The sequence below is a fragment of the Heloderma suspectum genome, chromosome 5 (genome assembly GCF_057233095.1).
Source record: "Heloderma suspectum isolate Gila_16-S chromosome 5, 16-S_ref, whole genome shotgun sequence".
NCBI lineage: Eukaryota > Metazoa > Chordata > Lepidosauria > Squamata > Helodermatidae > Heloderma > Heloderma suspectum.
In genome coordinates this window covers 143,092,643-143,111,275 of record NC_139462.1, presented here as the reverse complement: position 1 = coordinate 143,111,275, position 18,633 = coordinate 143,092,643, and the positions used below count along the sequence as shown (strand labels likewise).

The 18,633-nt window shown below is 45.3% G+C and overlaps 1 protein-coding gene across 1 annotated transcript in view; it reads left to right on the top strand.

The window, feature by feature from the left end:
* Nucleotides 1–426: 426 nt before the first annotated feature.
* LOC146344595 (ATP-binding cassette sub-family A member 13-like) overlaps nt 427–18,633 on the top strand; it is a 74,954-nt gene continuing 56,747 nt past the window's right edge. Inside the window, exons 1-6 of the mRNA XM_084859803.1 lie at nt 427–495; nt 3,762–3,786; nt 5,364–5,487; nt 8,670–8,821; nt 10,722–10,750; nt 12,523–12,686. Coding sequence (XP_084715929.1) covers nt 427–495; nt 3,762–3,786; nt 5,364–5,487; nt 8,670–8,821; nt 10,722–10,750; nt 12,523–12,686 — 563 coding nt within the window. The remainder of the gene's footprint in view (nt 496–3,761; nt 3,787–5,363; nt 5,488–8,669; nt 8,822–10,721; nt 10,751–12,522; nt 12,687–18,633) is intronic.

The window sequence follows — 18,633 nt, the reverse complement described above, 5'->3', positions numbered from 1 at the left end:
GGCTACTTTTAAGACGTGCTAAGAAATGCAGAAATGAAACAAGCTGAACTTTTGTGAGCTACCCATTCAGGAGGAGAAGGGAAGGTGGATGGATGCTTATGCGGTTTGGTTTTTGAAAAGTAAATCTAGTGCACAGAATATACACTGTGGAATGAAATACCCAGGAGGCATGTCTACAAACCCATCCCCTTACTGTTCATCACAGCAAGTGGAAAGATGAGATTCTTCCGTGACAGCAGAAACAAGGAGCAGAAAGAGAATCCCATCTTTTCTCTGTTGAATACACACATTCATCATTTGTACTTTTGCCTCATGCTGGACCAAGACAGAGTCAGACTGGCTTCCCTGTGAAGGTTCTGGGGTGAGGTAAAAAAATTCTCTAAGGATCCACTCATGCAAGTGTAAGGGTGGAAAAGAGAAGGCACGATGAGGCATTCGATTTGCCAGTTCAAAGCTCTCTTCTGGAAGAACTGGCTCTGTCGTGTGAGACAACCGGTGAGTTCCTTGCAAATTTCTTAACAAAGGTGTTATTTCATACAGCTGCCTTGAAATGACAGAGAAGGTTTTGAAGTCATTTTCACTACATTGAGATGGGCTGTTTTGATTCATCAGTTTTTCAGCAAGAGTGTCTTGCAAACAACCAATAAACAAAGATGCTTTATTTGAAAGCAGACCCAAGGTTTAAAAAGCATAAAAAAAGTATATTTTTAGAGGGCGGGGGAATCAGAGATTAACAGTGCAATCCTATGCATGTCTATCAGAACTATGTCCCACTGAGTTTAATGGGACTTACTCCCAATGTGCTGAAGAATCAGCAAAATAAAATTGTGGGGGATATTTCTCAGAAACATTTCTCCTCAAATTACTGGGTGAATTTAACAATTTATTTGGGAAAATCACTGTTCCTTGCCAGATCTAATATTTTCTTGTTGTGTTTTCTGTGTCTGGATGGAGTGTATAATTATCAATAGTAAGTTGGATCTGCAACAAAATTTTGCAGTATATTTTCACTTCTCAATAGGAGTACTCTTGAGCAGGATTCCAACCAGCCAGGTCATCCTCCAAGCTACTGTAACCCAACTTGCTGGCCTGCAGATGTTTTGGATTATAACTTCCAGAATTCCTGACCACTGATGGCCATGCTGGCTGGGGCTGATGGAGGTTGGAGTACAAAACATCTGGAGGGCACCAGGGTGGGGAAGGCTGCTACAAGCTGTTAGGGCTCAAACAAATCAACCCCTTTTCCATTTTTCTTTTCTATTTAACATTCAACATTCTATGCCTGGTGTCCACTGACTATACAGTCTTCACTGGGCAATTTGGGAGGGTGTGTGTGTCCCCTTTTGGGCTTAAAAAAAAAGATTATTCATACTTTTGCAAACCTTGAGGTCCCCCCAAACATTCAGATACCTCCCTCTTGGTTCTCAGTGCTTCTGTTTTTGCTCCTCTTCTGCTGGCATAGGGGCACTGAGTTTTCTATTAGATGGAGTGATTCATAGAACATCTTTAGAGCTCAACATGCTTCACATGTGTTCTCTACTTCAGACAAGAATGTTGTAGGGTAGGCTCATATTATCTCATGTTACAAATAAGGAGAGGGTGCTGAGGCTGATATTTACCTGAGGCCATGTAGTGAGTTTGTGGCTGAGGTGGGATTTGAACCAGGACCTTCCTGGTACATATTTTTAACCACTGCTCCATTCACAGACTTCGCTCAAGGAAGACTGGCTACATTTTTGCCTCAGAATATTTTAATGACAAGGTCCTTGTACTTTGAGGCTGAAATATTTGCCACAAGGTCTCCAGCATGTACAATCTGTGCAAATCTTTTGGGGAAAGGCACAGAAAATCTCCATGGGGCTCTTGACCAGTGTTTGTGGCAGCAAATGGAAATCCTAATCCAGTTGACTCTCTTAATCTGGTGTGTGATCATTGCACTAGTTACAAATGTGATCAGAACCAAGACAACAAGTCTTTAAAATCAGACAGGATACAAGAAGTGCTCCCTTGCTCCAAATTTTTGATTTTGTCCTTTTTTGTCTCCTTCCAAATTCAAATATGTATCATTAAATTAAGATATACCAAAAGTATATCTCCCCTTAGAGCTTCTTTATAAGGACTCTTCATAGATTATGTTAAATGCACGTAGAAGAGGGAGCAGGATCCTGTCTACTGGCCTTGCTCCCCACTCCTATGAGTGTACAACATTGCTTGCGAGAAGCTTACATGCATACAAAGTGTATATGCATAAGCTTTGCATATGCAGTCGGGCAACCTGCCTGTTCAAGCGTCTCTCAATTCGCATCCAGAGCCTGCGTGCTTCCTGAAAGCCAAGCCACTTCTTTTTTTTAAGAGTGTGAAGCTCTTACATTAGAAAAGGGAATAAAAAGATGACTCCTACTCTGTGTTTCTTTGTTTGGCATTGTGTGTCTCTCTTCCACAGTTTTCCTCTAAGCAACAGAAAGTAACGATTTGTTCCCAACTTAGTTAATCAGTTTACTGAGGCCCACCCTAAAGTACATGAAGCATTGAACGGCCCTTGAATAAGTGCTGCTGGTATGGAGATTCCCCACACAACTGGGCTAACTGGTGTGGAAAGCAGATTACAAAGGTTATGGCTGCTCTGTGTGGAGTCCTTTCCAGCAGCTTCCCATTGCTGTGTGTGCATGTGGGGAAGCTGAAAACTGGCACTAAAACACATTTATACATTTTATATGAAATACAGGGACATTTCTGGGGAATTGCTTTCTTCTGTGGATTTTTGTTTTTTTGTGACTGCAGTAATGAATACAGATGTACTGTGCTTCCATTCAAAGAAAAATGCAGGAGTGATTGTCAGTAACAATAGTGTGGGGTCTGTCGTTTTCAGCAATAGAACATCAGGAATTTCCTAGGCAACTTCCCCCCACCCTGGGGGGGCGGGGATTTACCAACAGGCCATCCCATCAGGCTGACCTTTCATCTCTAATCTCTTAATTCTACTCCACTCTGCCTTGTAAATTCAAAGCGTATTTGTTCAATAAGCATAATCCTTTGTGGTTTCAACTGGTAATCAATGTGTAGCATGGCAGGGTAAGTCTTTGCAAACTGTAAAGCTTTTTTTTCTTCTTCACTGGAAAATACTCTATCGGGGCCCAGGGATGAGCAACACACAGCCAATGGCCTGCTTGTGGCCCCTGCCACCCGCTGCCATATATATATATATATATATATATATATATGGAAAAAAAGTGTGTCCATAGCACTACAGAATGCCAAAAAAGTCAAATTTAGCTTGTTCACAAGCTATATTTGACCATTTTAGGGCTCCATAGCTGCTATAGAGTCCCGAAAGAGTCAAATATAGCTTGCAAACAACCTAAATTTGACCTTCTTGACATTATGTAATGCTACAACCATTTTTCACCCTAAAAAAAGTTTTTTTTTTACAAATTTATTTTCAAGTTGCCCTGCAGACCTCCTGACATTGCCTACCCCAATGCTATATGATGAAGGCAATATCATTCCAAAGCATCTATGCCCACAGAATGCAATGGATGTCTTGTTACTGTCTTTCTGTTAATTATTTTCCCTATTATATTTCACATCCTGTTCTCCCCATTGTTATCCCCCACAATCACCATGGCACCATCATCTTAATTCCGATTTTCTATGGTCCTCCTGGTATTATTAGCATTGGGCTTCTTTTCCAGATCTTGTCTTTCTCCGAAGTCCTCTGGCCATGTATGCTCTTCCTAATTCTGGCTGTAATTCGTTTCCAGGAACCACCAACACAGAGAGAGAACTGTAAGTAATGCTTAAAAGTTATCTTTACACCACCAGAGATAGCCCCATGCTGGAAATAACAACAAAATGAAGGACGTCAATGGCTGCACAGAAGTCTATAGTACTAGAACAACCTCTGTAGACAGCTGGACAGTCATATGAGGTTCTTGAAGGGCAGTTAACCAGATGGCTGAGTCATGTGATACTTCAGTAGGACAGTCACCCACATGATTACAGCACAACAGTCATGATAAAACAAAATAAGTTTGCATAAATTGGATTGCTGATAGGAAACCTCTGCTGAAATATCAGGGAAGGCTCATAAAACCCAGACCCAGGTTCCGTAAGCAACCTTGTTTATTCACACTTTCCATGTCCTGGTTCATACCTTTACTTGAATTAATCCATTCCAGTTAACATAGTAATTAGAGGTCACATGAGAAATTAGTTATGTACATTTATTCACAAAGCATATAATTTAATCCTCATTGTGTGTGTGACTGTATAAGATTCTCTCTCTCTCTCTCTCTCTCTCTCTCTCTGTGTGTGTGTGTGTAAATAGTCCAGGAGTAAAGTAATGATTCCTGAAAAATGAATATAGAAGTATAAAATCAGCATCATAATGATGCATTGGTATGTGGGTGGGTAGACTGAGGGCCTATACGTTGGAGAGAGTGTACACATTTAGCCCCTAGAGGTTCCCTGTTGATGGAGCCTGGCCCACCCGGTGACAGGGTGCTAGAGAGGTTTTATCTCCATTGCCATGTTGTCCACAAGTTCAACATAGGAAGCTGCCTCATGCTGAGCTATTCCATTGGTCCATCTAGCTCAGTATTGTCTACATTGACTGGCAGTGGTTCTCTCTGGTTTCAGATGGGGGTATTTCCCAGCTCTGCCTGGAGATGATGGGGACTGAACCTGGGACTTTCTGAATGCAAACCATGTGCTTTACCACTGAGCTACTATGGTCCTTAAAAGTACAGCACTTTCCCTCACAGGAACAGAAATTCATCTATATGGGAGAAAGTGAAGGATTATACTTGGGAGCATCACTGAAGTGGGGGATAAACCCACCAACTGTCGTTAGCGACTCCATTGTCTCAGATGAGAGTCGGCTATGCACCTTTTTAACTTTATCCCATCTTGCAACACATTTAATTTACCCCATAGAACTGAATGGGAACACCTGTGAATGGAGCCAGCCCCTCTCCTTCATTTGTACACCCCTACTCTGGGTGCCATTTCATGATGTATTGTTGGAATGTGGAGGAACCTGAGGAAATGGCTTCTATACATGTACAAAACATAGGGTGCAATGAGGACAGAGGATGAACCGGGCAGGAGCAGCAGCAATTTTCATGAAGAGGAAAGTTGTACATCATTCCAGTTCCCATGTTCATGGAGGCTGCAGCTGTGTATTATGTGAGTTCCTGTCTCACATATTAGACTGCTCATGAGAGGAGACCATTTTATATCAGTTCTTTCAAATGTGCAAGTAAACATCCAAGTGTAATGTATGAATTGGCCCCCAAATATTTCAGAATGTTTACTGTTGCGTGAATTTTTTCTTTTTGAATAATACATTTCTTACTTTGCAGGTTATTTAGAAGCCCGGGATTTACCAAGCCAGGGCCTTTATCCTTTCATTCAGAGCCTTTTTTGCAATGTGGGCTCAAGGTGCCAAAACAGCAGCTACGCCACTCAAAGAAACAGTAATTTCAGGTAGGAGAGATCCTTTTCTAGGCTGAACACTGCTGTGCTTTCTTGCTATTAGCCTTGCTTTTACAAAGTCTTGAAATGCCTCAGGATGGAGTCTCTGGCCCTAAAAGAAGCTAAAAACGGAATGGACTTAGTCCATTTGTAAATCTGCCAATTATTTTGGTTCTTATTCTCAAAGTACAGGGGACCTGTCTTCCATTTTTGCTTTTGGCAACCCTCCCCCCAAAAAAAGAACCCACACAAAACAAAGCAAAAACCACCAAAAATCCCAGCCTACCACCGTAGAGATTTTTTGCACTGTTATTCAAAATTGAAGTATAGCCTGACAAAAGGATTCTGCTCTCATGTGAAAAGCTGACCTTGTAAAATGAGTTTGACTTTGTGACTAATATTGCTATTCGTCTAATAGTCTATCTTGATATTAGACTAATATCAAGATAGGAATGTCAGAAAATCCACAATGGATTCAAATGAGTTTGGATTTCTGTGAATTCCACAGCAGACCAGCTGCTTCTGAGTTGCACGGATTTTGCAGACTTGCAGACCAGTTTTTTACTTCCCTGGAATTGTATGCATATTTAGTTGTACAAAAATACAATTTTAAAAAAGCCTGGCTGAAGATGCACATTTCCACCCATAGGCTAAAGCATGAAAATGCGGATTGGGAGGGCTGGTGGTGTGGATTTTCAGATTTTCAGAAGTGCACATCTGCACAAGTTTGAGAAATTGAGAAAAATCCAATTCCATCGATGAGCAGAAGATGGAATAGAAGATGTCCATGAAACACAGATGGAACAGATTTAACGAAATCTGTACATCCTTAACTCATGATCACTTGTCCTTTCCATGGAAAGGTGAACGTATTCTCTTCTTCCATTCCAGCAATCACTGATATGGACATAAATCTCTTTTGAAATACCATTACAAGATTATAGAATTTGTGCAAGCTGGTTCTCAGTAGCCTTCACCTACTCTTTTGTTCATACAATTATGCTTATTAAAGCCTGGCATAAAGGAGAAGAAACTTTCCCCCAGTCTTTCAAAGCACGTTTGATGATTCTGTTCCCATAATTTAATGTTATTCTATATCAGATTAATTCAGTTGGGATTCTTTTCACAAACACCAATGTAGGCCAGTAATCCTGCCCTTAATGAGTGGGGAGAAAACCCTGCTTTGACTTTACTTCAATTGCCCTCACTGTGTAAGAGGGTAACTAATATGTATTATGTGATCTCATGAAAACCTTTCGTAATCTTGTGGCTTACACCAGCTCAGGGCCAAACCAGACTTGTGGTCAGCTATACCCTATCTAGATTTCCCATCTTAAGGTTTATGAGGTAAATAGTTCAAGGAAGCAGAAGGTGCTGCTCTGCTGACACAAGCCTACGGTGGCCATATGTCCTGCTTTATGGAGGGCAGTCCTCTATTTGAAGGGCTGCCAGAGGACAGGCATCCTCTATTTGGAGGGGTGTCTAGTCCAGGCCCACTTTAAAGATAAAGAACCATAAGAAGGGAGAGGCTTGAAGGGGCCTTAAAGGTTGCCTGTCAGCACCTGCACAGTGGATTGAGGAGGCACACTGGTCACAGTCTTCCTCACTGTGGTGAAATTTATTCTGTTTCTATTTAGATGATAGTAATTATGTCTAAATTGGGCATCAGTATCTGCAAATTAGCATATGATTTATTTCTTTTAATGAAAATCGGTGTTCTTTTTTTTGGCAATGCATTTCCTCCTATTTGGCAATGTGTAAGTACCACTCTGGAGCCAACAAGAACAGAAGGCCAAACTCTTTGTGTTTATACCAGATTGAGGCCTGGCCAACAGAAAGGCTTCATCCTGCATGCCAATTCCTTTCTGTGGCTGAAGGGGGCTCTGGTGTCTGAATACGTACAGGCTGTCAGGAGCGCCCTAGCTGCCTCTTGCGGTCCCCTCCAATAGCCAACTCCGGACACAGAGGACGAGGATTCTTTCCAAGGCTTTATTCCTTTATTACTTAATGACTCTTACAGATACTAATCACTAGCGACTAAGCAAGGAACTGCACTGGGGTAGACAGCAGAGTAGCCTAAGCTCCAGGTAAGGCAGTTGGTCCCTGTTTGAAGGAGAACCGCAGGAAGACTCTGAACTTATGGGCTATGGAGAGATCCTCCCTCTTTCCCTTGGGTCCTTGGACGCGACCATTGTTTTAGTGCCAAACGAGCGAAGCGCCTCCTTTCGGCGCCCTCCATCTGTCGCCGCTCCCTGCGTCTGCGCCGAGCGTCCAGCAAGCCCCCCTCCAGCGCTCTCTCACTGCCAGGGTCACTATCTCTCTCAGGGATGCTGGCAGGAGGAATCTCTGCCAGCTGCTGTGCCTGTGAGGGATCCGCTGGCTCCTCTCCCACGGATTGCTGTTCCTCCTCAGAATCAGAACTGCTCTGGAGCTCTACGGGCTCAGTTTCCACCCTGACACAGGCCCAGGTAACCCATAAACTCTCTTTTCCCATCACTGCATTTCAATACCGAGGAGGCCAGCACTGGTTCGACTTGTGCCACTTAGGGTACAATCCTATGCATGTTTAGACAGAGGAAATTCCTACAACTCCCAGCATTCCCCAGCTATGCTGGCTGGGGAATGCTGGGAGTTGTAGGACTTCCTTCTGTTTAAACAAGCATAGGACTGCGCCCTTAAAGTTTCAGAGCTTCTAGCAGGAAAAAAGTGGTGCTCCTACAGCCAGACTGACTTCAGCAGTGCTCTGCCCCCATGGGATCAGAGTCACAACTCCCCCTACAAGGTCTAACATTTACACCTTGCCCAGTTTTAGCAATTCATTTTAGTCCCAACAAGTTTTTAGGTTCGGTTAGGCCCTATGTTTATGCAACTTTTTTAAGTAATGTATTTTCTTATGGTTAAAAATTTGCATAACCTAACAATCAGGAGGGACAGGGAGCCTGGTGGGCAGCTAGAGAGGTGACCACGGGTTCACCGGTGCCTGTGACAGCACATTGGAGACCCCAGGAATACATCTATGAACTTTGGTGCTTCTACTTCTGCATAGGATCAGCCTGCAGTCCTGGGCACATTTACTTGTAAGTAAATCCCATTGAACTTAGTGGGAGTTACTTCTGCGTACGCAGGCATGAGGATGAGGCCGTAAGGCTGAATCCTATGCACGCTTAATCACCATTCACCTCTTTTATTAACAGGACTTCTAGTTTCCAGCGTGGTCAGAATAGCTTAATGGTGACTGACGTGACCTTCCTGAAAGAGATTCAGGAACTTGTGCAGGGAATTTTAGAGACCACGGAAAAAGCAACTGTTTTGCAAAGGCTTTGGGAAGAAGAAGCTCAGCTCTTGGGTAAGATAACTGTCTTCCAGATGTCTACAGACTTTCAAAAAAGGCATTAAGAGTGCAGTCCTATGGGGATGGCGTAAGCCTCCGAACCTGGAGGATTACAGCCTGCCAAAGTGGAGTGGGGGGCTCTGAATTTCACCTCTGTACAGTGCTCTGTATTTCAGCTAGATGGGCATTTTCACCTGTGTAGCTGAGCTGTTGGGGAAGGGGTGGGTAGGAGGCTGGGAGACCTGGGGATACAGTGTAAGCCGTCCCTTCCCCACCCACCAGCATGTGCCTTTTCCCGTCCCTCCGAGGTCACCTTTCTGACCTCAGAGAGGCAGCTGGTGCAGTTCTCTCTGTGCCAGCCACAAGGGGGGACGGGCAGGGGGCAGGGAGCTCAGACTCCTGGGTCCGAGGCTGGAGCGCTGTGTCTGATCTTGGATCCAGGAATCCAAACTATCCTACAGCCCTCCAGACTCTGTCTAGGAGCCATAAGATTGCTCTCTAAAAGGAGTAGGGTGGAATCCCAGTTTTGAAGAGAAAGCTGGTGTTTCAGTGGAATCATTTGTTACCTGGGCTCTGGAGTAAGCATGTCAGGCTGAAGAACAGGCTTGCCCGATTACCACCTAGAGAGCCTGATGCTCTTTTTAATGGCTTTGCGGCAGCAAAAGAAGCTGCAGGCATGATTTTTGCTCCTCTTCTGGCCCCTTCACCCAACTGCTGTAAGAGAGATTCCTGCTTGTTCCAGGAGATGGGAGATGTGTTAGGCAGCTGCTGAAGGCTCATAGGCCCTATCAGAAAAAAAAAAGCTGGGAGACTCTATTCTCTGGGGTACAACACTTTCAATGCCCTTTCCTTCTAACCAAAATACTATGGCTCATCTTCTGCTCTGAGGGAGGTTGCTGAGTTTCTGTGGGCACACTTTACCAATGCTCCCATGTCTACACTGGATTCTCTTCCCTCTGGAGTCTCACCAAAGCCTGAGCTCTCGTGCATCTTTTTGGAGTGGCATAAGACTTCTTAAAATTCAAGCTGGCTTTTGTTGGCCGGAAAGAAAGTAGAAAAAGAACATAATGGCTACGTTTGCACATAACAGTAAACCATAGTTTACAGCTTCATGCATGACCAGAAAGGATCCCTTGCAAAATGGATCCTTTTGGGTAATTCTGCATTGCTGGCAGAAGGAATAACCCAGAATTCAGTTAGCAGATTCCCAGGTTGTTGCTACATACGAACCAGGAGTTGTGGTTTAAAATAAACTCTGGTTTGTTAAACAACCCAGTAAAACAAGCCCGGCTTTGAAGTTGGCTTGTTTAACAATTGACTAGAGTTTGTTTTAAGCCATAATTCTTGGTTCATACATAACAACAAGCCAGGAATCTGCTAAAGGGAAACGGAATCCTTGATTATCCTTTCTCTTGGCTGTGAGGGGGGATGAAAGGGTGGAGGGGAGGGTGGGGAGCACGCAAGCCTGAGGTTCTGCTCAGGCTCCTTTCTTCTCATGCATATAGGGTAGGGTTAAACATTAGCGTTCCTCATGAAACCTCCCACTGTTACCTGCCCTGAGCTCTTGGGGTAGGCCAGGCTATAAGTCCAAAGACTACCAGCCACGATGCCTTCCCCATTTGCCTTTTTGTTATTCATATACCAATGCATGTTTCCTTAAAAGGGTGCGATGGGGACAGGAGAGCTAGTGTGGTCATGTGAAGGAATCGTGTGGTCTGGATGTAGAAAATGGCACTTTTGTGATCTTTCTACAGGTCTCATGAATTGGCTGCAAGAAAGTATGTGGGTGGGACAGTAGGTAATTCAAGGGGGATCACTGGCTGAATATCTAAAGCAATATGTGACCAAAATAAGGTTTGTGAATAGCAACCACATCTCTGCAGCGAGTAAAAGAAAAATATCTTTCTTTCTGCAGATCCTGAAGATGGCTCCGTGTTCTTAGGTGTAAGTGGTGTTTAAAACATACGTATACTGTACTGCTTAAATTACAGCTTTGTGTTGTGGCCTGTTTGTATCATTCCATATATTATAGGCCAACAGGCTTTCTGAAAGAAAAGTAAAGTGTTGTTTATTTTCCCTCTTTGTCTCTCAGTCCGCTGCTGAATCAGGAGGCTTTTCTGTGGTCTTCTCCCCCACTTTCCCTCCCAGCTGTCGCAAAAAGGACTCCAGGTGTGCCACGCAGAAGGCAGGGGAGGGGTGCAGAGAAAATAGGTTGCTGCTAAAAACAGGCATGAGAAAGGGAAGCTGCTTCATCTCTGAGCTAATTAGTCCATTAATGATAAAGGGAGGCCTTTCTGAGCTGCAATGTGGCAACCCTAGATTTTTCTGTTGAACAAAATCATTTCTCACTGAATGATTCATATTTCATTTCCCATGGAAATGCATGATGGTGGCACTGACAATGACAAAGGATTACTATATCTGAGATCCCTGCAATATTTATTTATCAGTGAAAAGCTCCTCAAATGGTGGGAAAGTGCAGGGGAGGTAAACCTCCGGCCTGTGGAAGTTACCCAATCGGCCTGTGAACCTTTCTGAATTCCTCTGGTTCCTCCTCCTGATGTGATTCAGCCTCCCACCAGTAGGATTCTGATTCTGGTGGGGCTGTGAATCCATTCTGGGTTTCAGCCAGAACTCTAAAGGAGCTATCCAAGGTGCTGAACCTAATTTGGGGATAGGGTTCAACACCTTGGGTAGATCCTTTATAGTTCTGGCTGGTTCCGACTGAAACCCAGAGTCGATGCACAGCCCCACAGAAATTGGAGCCACCAGCCTCCACCGCCTCCTACCGTGCCTGCCGAGGACCAAAGGATGCGAGGAGGTGTGTGTCAGGAGCGCCCGAGCTGCCTCTTGCAGTCCTCACCAATAGCCAACTCAGAACACAAACGATGAGGAATTCTTTCCAAGACTTTATTCCTTTATTACTTTATGAGTCTTTCAGAATACTAGTCGCTAGCGCCAAAGCAAGGAACAGCACTGGGGAAAGATAGCAGAGTAGCCTAAGCTCCAGGTAAGGCAGTTGGTCCCCGTTGGAAGGAAAATCATGGGAAGACCCTGAACTTGTGGGCTAGGGAGAGATCCTCCCTCTTTCCCTTGGGTCCTCAGGACGCGACCGTTGTTTGCACGCCAAACGAGTGCTACGCCTCCTTTCTGCGCCCTCCATCTGTCGTCGCTCCCTGCGTCTGTGCCGAGCATCCAGCAAGCCCCCCTTCAGCGCTCTCTCACTCCCAGGGTCACTATCTCTCCCAGGAATGCTGGCAGGAGGAATCTCTGCCAGCTGCTGTGCTTGTGAGAGATGAGCGAGCTCCTCTCCCACGGATTGCTGTTCCTCCTCAGAATCAGAACTGCTCTGGGGCTCTATTGGCTCATTTTCCACCCTGACAGTGTGGCCATGCTCCTTTGGATATCGGGGTCATGGCTGTGTCCCCTGACATCATTCAGCCCATGGAGAGCCGGGTGGGGGTTCATCTGCCCCGCCCATGCAATTGTGGTTGTCCTCCCCTGGGGTACGGAAATGTGCACATAAAGATGGGTGGTTGTAGCTGAGCCAGTGCCAGCCTCAGCTTCCCTTCCCAGCTGGCTTTGCACCATCTTTCTTTCCCTTGGCTCCTACTCCCTTCCTCTCCCCCTGCTTTGGCACCCTTGTCTCCTTCGATTGCGTCACAGGCTCTTACGGTAGGTCACCTCTCATTAACGCTGCTGTTTTCTTAATCCAGATGAACCTGAATGAAACGGAGGAGATGATCTCTAAAGTGGAGAGTCTCCATCATCAGCCCTATATCTGGGATCTGCTATACTCCCTGCTGTGGCTTGAGACAGGTGGCTCTCCCCAAGAACGTGGCATCGAGTATGTATCGAAGTTCCTGCGGACAATTCGAAAGTAAGTTCAAAACACTGGATGAGTGTTATCCAAAGTCTTTGGTTTTGACCATGTGTGCATGGTTTATGCTCTGGATTGTTGCCCTAATTCAACCTCTTATACATCTGCATTGCATAGAATGGCTTTCAAAGCTATCTATCAAGATAACTCCATCTATCTATATCTAAAGCTCTCTATCATTGGGTAGCTATCTATCAAATGGCGATCTTTTCAAAGCTATCTATCAAATGGCTTTCGAAGCTATCTATCTAAAAGCTATCTATCAAAGCTATCAAAAGCCATCTATGAAAGCTATCTATCTGAGTATCGATCAAAGCTCCTGCAGACAATTCGAAAGCAAGTTCAAAACCCTGGATGAGTGTTATCCGAAGTCTTTGGTTTTGACCATGCATGCATGGTTTATGCTCTGGATTGTTGCTCTAATTCAACCTCTTATACATCTGCATTGCATCGAAAGGCTTTCAAAGCTATCTTTCGAGATAGCTCTCTCTCTCTGTCTATCTATCTATCTATCTATCTATCTATCTATCTATCTATCTAATCTAAAGATAGATAGATAGATCAAAACCCTGGATGAGTGTTATCCGAAGTCTTTGGTTTTGACCATGCATGCATGGCTTATGCTCTGGATTGTTGCCCTAATTCAACCTCTTATACATCTACATTGCATAAAATGGCTTTCAGTTTCCCAAGTTGGCTAATGATTATAGTGCTGTGTTGAAAATCTCTTCCACATTTTTTCAACCATTCTCATTCAGATTTATAGAAAAGTACTTGCTTTAGAAAAGAAATTCAAAGGAAAAGGAAATTTTGGAGAAATTCTCATAGGCTGGATTCTTGGGCTAACCTTACTTATGAGGTGGCTGAGGAGTGTGCACAATTGTCCTGTCTTTAATTGTAAATCACCTCTCCAGCAGCCTGCAGCCTCCTCAGCTTCCCACATTTCAATTAAAGCCCGGGGGAAGACATCATGCAGTAGCTCCTCCAATATGGCTTTGTCAGATCAGGAAGCACAGGCATCCTGGGAGGCTACTGAGCACTGGAGAGATGTAATAGAAAGATAAAACACACACAGCACCCGTGGCCACCTTGCATGATTAGGTAAGCTCAGAAGCACCATCAAGATAAATTCATCATCATCATCAAATTATTATTTCATTTCTATACTTCCCCATATCTGAAGCTCTCTGGGCGGTTTACAATGATTCATAAAAATACACCAGCATTACAACATACAACATAATAAAAGCAGTCAAAAATTTTAACACAGAAAAATTAAAACAATGTAAACAGCTAAAAGAAATTTAAGCAAACAATATATTCCCTAACAGACCTGTTCAAAACCAGCAGACATAGATGCCCCATCATATACCATTAAATTCCTTAGAGGGTGGTCTTTACCTGGTTGAAAAAGATGACAATGTCAGCACCAGGCAGACCTCAGTGGGGAGCTCATTCCAAAGTCAGGGAGTCACCCCTGAGAAGGCCCTCTCCCTGTTCTATTCCAGTCTACACAGACTGGAACACCTATACTGGGCAACAGTGGAATAAGAACATTATGAAATTATAAATTGCCCTGAGAATGAGGCAGAGAAATGAGGGAAGAAAACTTTCAGGAAATTGGAGGACAGATTTTGGCACAGCACTAGCTCCACCTCTTCCCTGGAGTTGGGCACAAAACTGCCCCCCTCACACCTGCTACAGGGCTTTCAGGGATGTTGCACTATCTGCATTAGAGACAAGATGTACCCACAATCACCCCTCAGAAATTTAACATTTGGAAACCCAGGGGAAGGTGCTGAATCCTGAAGAATGGCAGCTAGAGCTGAGCCAAAATTTCTGGAATACATTTTTCTGATAAAATTCTGGGATCTTTCTTTTCTTACCCCCCTATAAATAAAAGGCCCCTTAGACATAAATGATGGATTTTCTCCAAATTTTCTTCACCATTTGTTTTGATGATGGCTGCCTGCCTCTTCTCCCGCCCACAATGCTCCAGAAGGACGCTAGCTGTGGGGCATTGTGGGGGATGCAAAATGGGGGCCGGCCTGGCAGCAGTCGACGCTGTTGCCACCTTTAAGGAAAAAGAAAGAAGCTGTCCTACAACCCCTGCCACTGGTAAGCAGGAGTTGTAGCTGTGAGAAACTGTTGGAGAATTTCTCCTCTTCCTGGAGAAATTCAGTGGAAATGCCTCCCAACCCCCGAATTTCTCTGCCCACAAACTGGGTAGAGAATTATGAGCAGCCATTGGTATACAGCTCTAATTGATTATTTAAATCAGGGGTGGGCAACCTCTTTTCTGTTGAGGGCCACATTCCCTTGTGGGTAATCTCAATCTGTCATGGGCTGCGTCTCTCAGGGGCCACAATTAGATTACTGTAATGCGCTTTATGCTGGGCTACCCCTATGCTTGGTCTGGAAGCTGCAGCCTGTGCAGAATGTGGCAGCCAGGATGCTGAGTCGAGTGACTGGCTGTGCACATATTACACCAGTGGTGAAGCAACTGCTCTGGCTACCTGGTAGCAACCGAGCCAAGTACAAGGTCCTGCTGTTCTCATGTAAAGCCCTGAACAGCCTGGGACTGGGTTACCTGTCAGATCACTTTCCCCAGTACAGTCCCGGGCCATTATTAAGATCATCGGAGGAGGTCTTGCTGGTTGGACCACAACCTGTAGACTGCCATCTCGCAGCAACCAGAAAGGGGGCCTTCTCTGTGGTGGCACCACCTTGTGGACTGACCTCCGCCCTGGAATCTGAGAGGTGCCAACTATAACATGTTTTAGGTTCCAGTTAAAGACCTATTGCTTTACTGAGGCCTTCCCTGACAGGTGAGCATGCTACCCAGTCTGTTTGTTTCTACTGATGTGTTGTAATGGTTTTAATTGGTTTTAATGTTTTTATTAATGTTTTTTATTATTTTTTAGCCATTATTATGTATTTAATTGTATTTTAATGTATATCAAGATGTATTTTAATGTTTTTAATTTTCTTGTAAACTGCTTTCACTGCCTTACATGGTATCATAGAGAGTGGACGTCCTTGGCTGCAAAATTGCTGCTGCTACAGCCTCTATTCTATTTCTTAGGTTCAAGCTGCACATTGTGTTAATTATAGCAGGCAGCTGACCCCGCTTTGTTTTTTTCTCTAAAGTAAGTGTGAGCGGCCCAAATTTGTATTGGGATCACCATGCGCCAGGAGGGGAGGTTTCAACCTTTTTCCCTTTGGCTGCGTGGTTCCTGAAATCGCCCCCCCCCCCACACGTACACACACATACATGCAGGTGGGGAAAAAAAGGAGTTACATCTACCTCCATTGCATGGAGCAGTGTTGGAACTTTTAAAAGATTGTTAAAGTTTTCTTTTGGCACATGAAAAGAAGGGCGCTTATTTGCACCAACTGTGTGGTCAGTAAGTGTGAACAGATTTCACCCCATTTCATTCTGTGAGACTTCTGCAGCTTAGCTGTGCCCAGTTTTATGGTTCACCTGCCAGTTTGTCCATAGAAAACTTCTCCAGTGCTGGAAACAGTGTTTCTTCCTTTCATTCACAGCATTATTATTTTTGCCTCTAGCTAAACTGTGCACATGAGCAATTGTGTGCATTAAAACTCTGTGCCATTTTAGAATTCTTGTTTATGTAGTCATGTGCATGATCACATCAACATTCTATTCCATTAATGACTGTAAAGTGTATCTGCGTGCATGACCAGGAAGCTAAATTTAACGCTTCTTTACCATCCTTGAAATCTCATGCACAGGTTTTCTTCATAAGCTGTGTGCAAGATCTCAAGGAGCTTCCTGCTCATCTGTGTATACACTTTTGAGGCATTAACTAAAGGAAATGTTGATGTGACTGTGTACATGATCACATGCACAAAAGAACGACACACAGCTTTAATGTGCATGTGTGTTTCTTTACTACAACAACAGAATGAAATTGACAAGACCAAAATCTGCTTGTAAAAGGGTCTAGTCGGTTTTACTTAGCAGGGTATCAGTTGTCCATATCCTGTGTCCCATTCTTCTCATGTGGGGGACAAAGATGTGATAGGTGAAAGACTACATGTAACGTCATCGGCTTTGGAGGAGAGTGCAGCCGCATTTTGCTGTGCATCTCTGGCATGCCTTAGCATTCAGACAATGGGCTGCTATGTCCCCAGAAATATCATCTTGTGATGGCTTCACCATGTCAGTCATCACTTCAAATTATTGTGTGAAGTTGGTCCTGTTTTTAAAGTCAACTGTACCGTTGAGTGGCAAACTCTCATATATCAAAAGTCAAAGTCCATTAGCTACCTCCCACTTTGGGGGGTACTATAATTAAGGCACAAAGAGGGGTTGAACTAGACGATACCAAAACCACATGGCTGCCACTGAAAACAGTGGCACTGTGGTGTCTCGTTCCCCCTCCTCTTTCCCATAACCACAGCATGTAGTAATGAAACATTTGACACAATGAGTAACATTTTACTAGAACAACAGAGAAAGGGTGGGCAACTTATAGCCCTCCAGTTGTTTTAGCCTACATCTCCCATCTGGGCCTGCTGCCGCCGCCGCCGCTGCCACCACCACCAGGCCTTCCCTGTGGACTTCTGCCTGGCAGACCGCCAGTCCCTGCAGGACCAGGCCCCCAGGTACCGAGCCAGCTGTGCTGCTCCACCTGCCCCTCCCTGGAGGGGCTACATAAGCTGGCTGGCTGAGGTGGCCTGGGAGAGCCAGGGCCTGCAGGAGAAGCCACCACCACCACCACCGGGGAAGAGGCGTGCTTGCCGCCGCTGGGCCTGCTGCTGCCGTCGCCGCTACCACCGCCACCAGGCCTTCCCTGTGGACTCCTGCCTGGCATTTTTAAGGGAATTTTAATTGTTTTGTTTGTTTGTTTTATTTTGTTGGGGGGGATTTTGTTGTGTTTTTAGGGGTGGGTAGCCTGCCTGATAGGCGGGAGCGAGGGGGCATGTGTCCACCTGATGGAGGCAGTGGGGGGAGTGTTGGGGGCCAGAACATACCGAGGCTGGGCGGCAGGCGCTGGCGGAGCGCTAGGGGCAGGCCATGCCAGCTAAGGGGAACAAGGGAGAGATGTGTAGTATCTGTCCCCTGCTCCGGGCCTGTCCAGAGCCAAAGGATGGCTGGGGGAGGCGTGACCCCATCTTCTGGCCTTCGTTTGCTGCTCTGCAATGCCAGGTCTGTTACCCAGAAAACCTCCCTCATCCATGACATGATCCTGGATGAGGGTGCAGACCTGGCATGTATTACGGAGACCTGGCTGGCCAAGGCTGCTGCTCCAACCCTTGCAGCCATGTGTCCAGCTGGATTTTCGTATGCACAGCAGCCGAGGGCTGGGGATCGGGGAGGGGGAGTGGCTGTTATCTACCGAGAGTCCTTGGTCTTCACCAGACCCCCTCTCCGGGAGACCAAGGTTGTTGAGTGCATGTACTGGAGGTTGGGCCCGAAGGGCAGTCTGGGGATTCTGCTCGTGTACCGTCCACCCCGCTGCACGACTGACTCCCTGGCCGAGGTGCTTGAGGTGGTCTCTGATGTGCGTGTACAGTCCCCTAACTTACTGGTGTTGGGGGACTTCAACGTACATTCGGAGGCCATCCTCACAGGAGCACCTCGGGACTTCATGGAGACCATGGCCTCCTGGGAGCTGCACCATATTCTAACTGGGCCCACCCATGTAGCCGGTCATGCACTAGACCTTGTGTTTGTTTCTGGAGAAGCGGGGAGTGATCTGGAAGTCGGGGGTATATCCACCACCCCCTTGTCATGGTCAGATCACTATCTGGTGATGTTGGACTTCTCGGTTCCACAACCCCTCCGCAGGGGTGGAGGACCCATTAAAATGGTCCGCCCCAGGCGTCTTATGGATCCAAATGGATTCCTGAACGCGCTTGGGGATTCTCTGGGGCATGCCAACGGCCACTCGGTCGAGACCCTGGTGGGTGGCTGGAA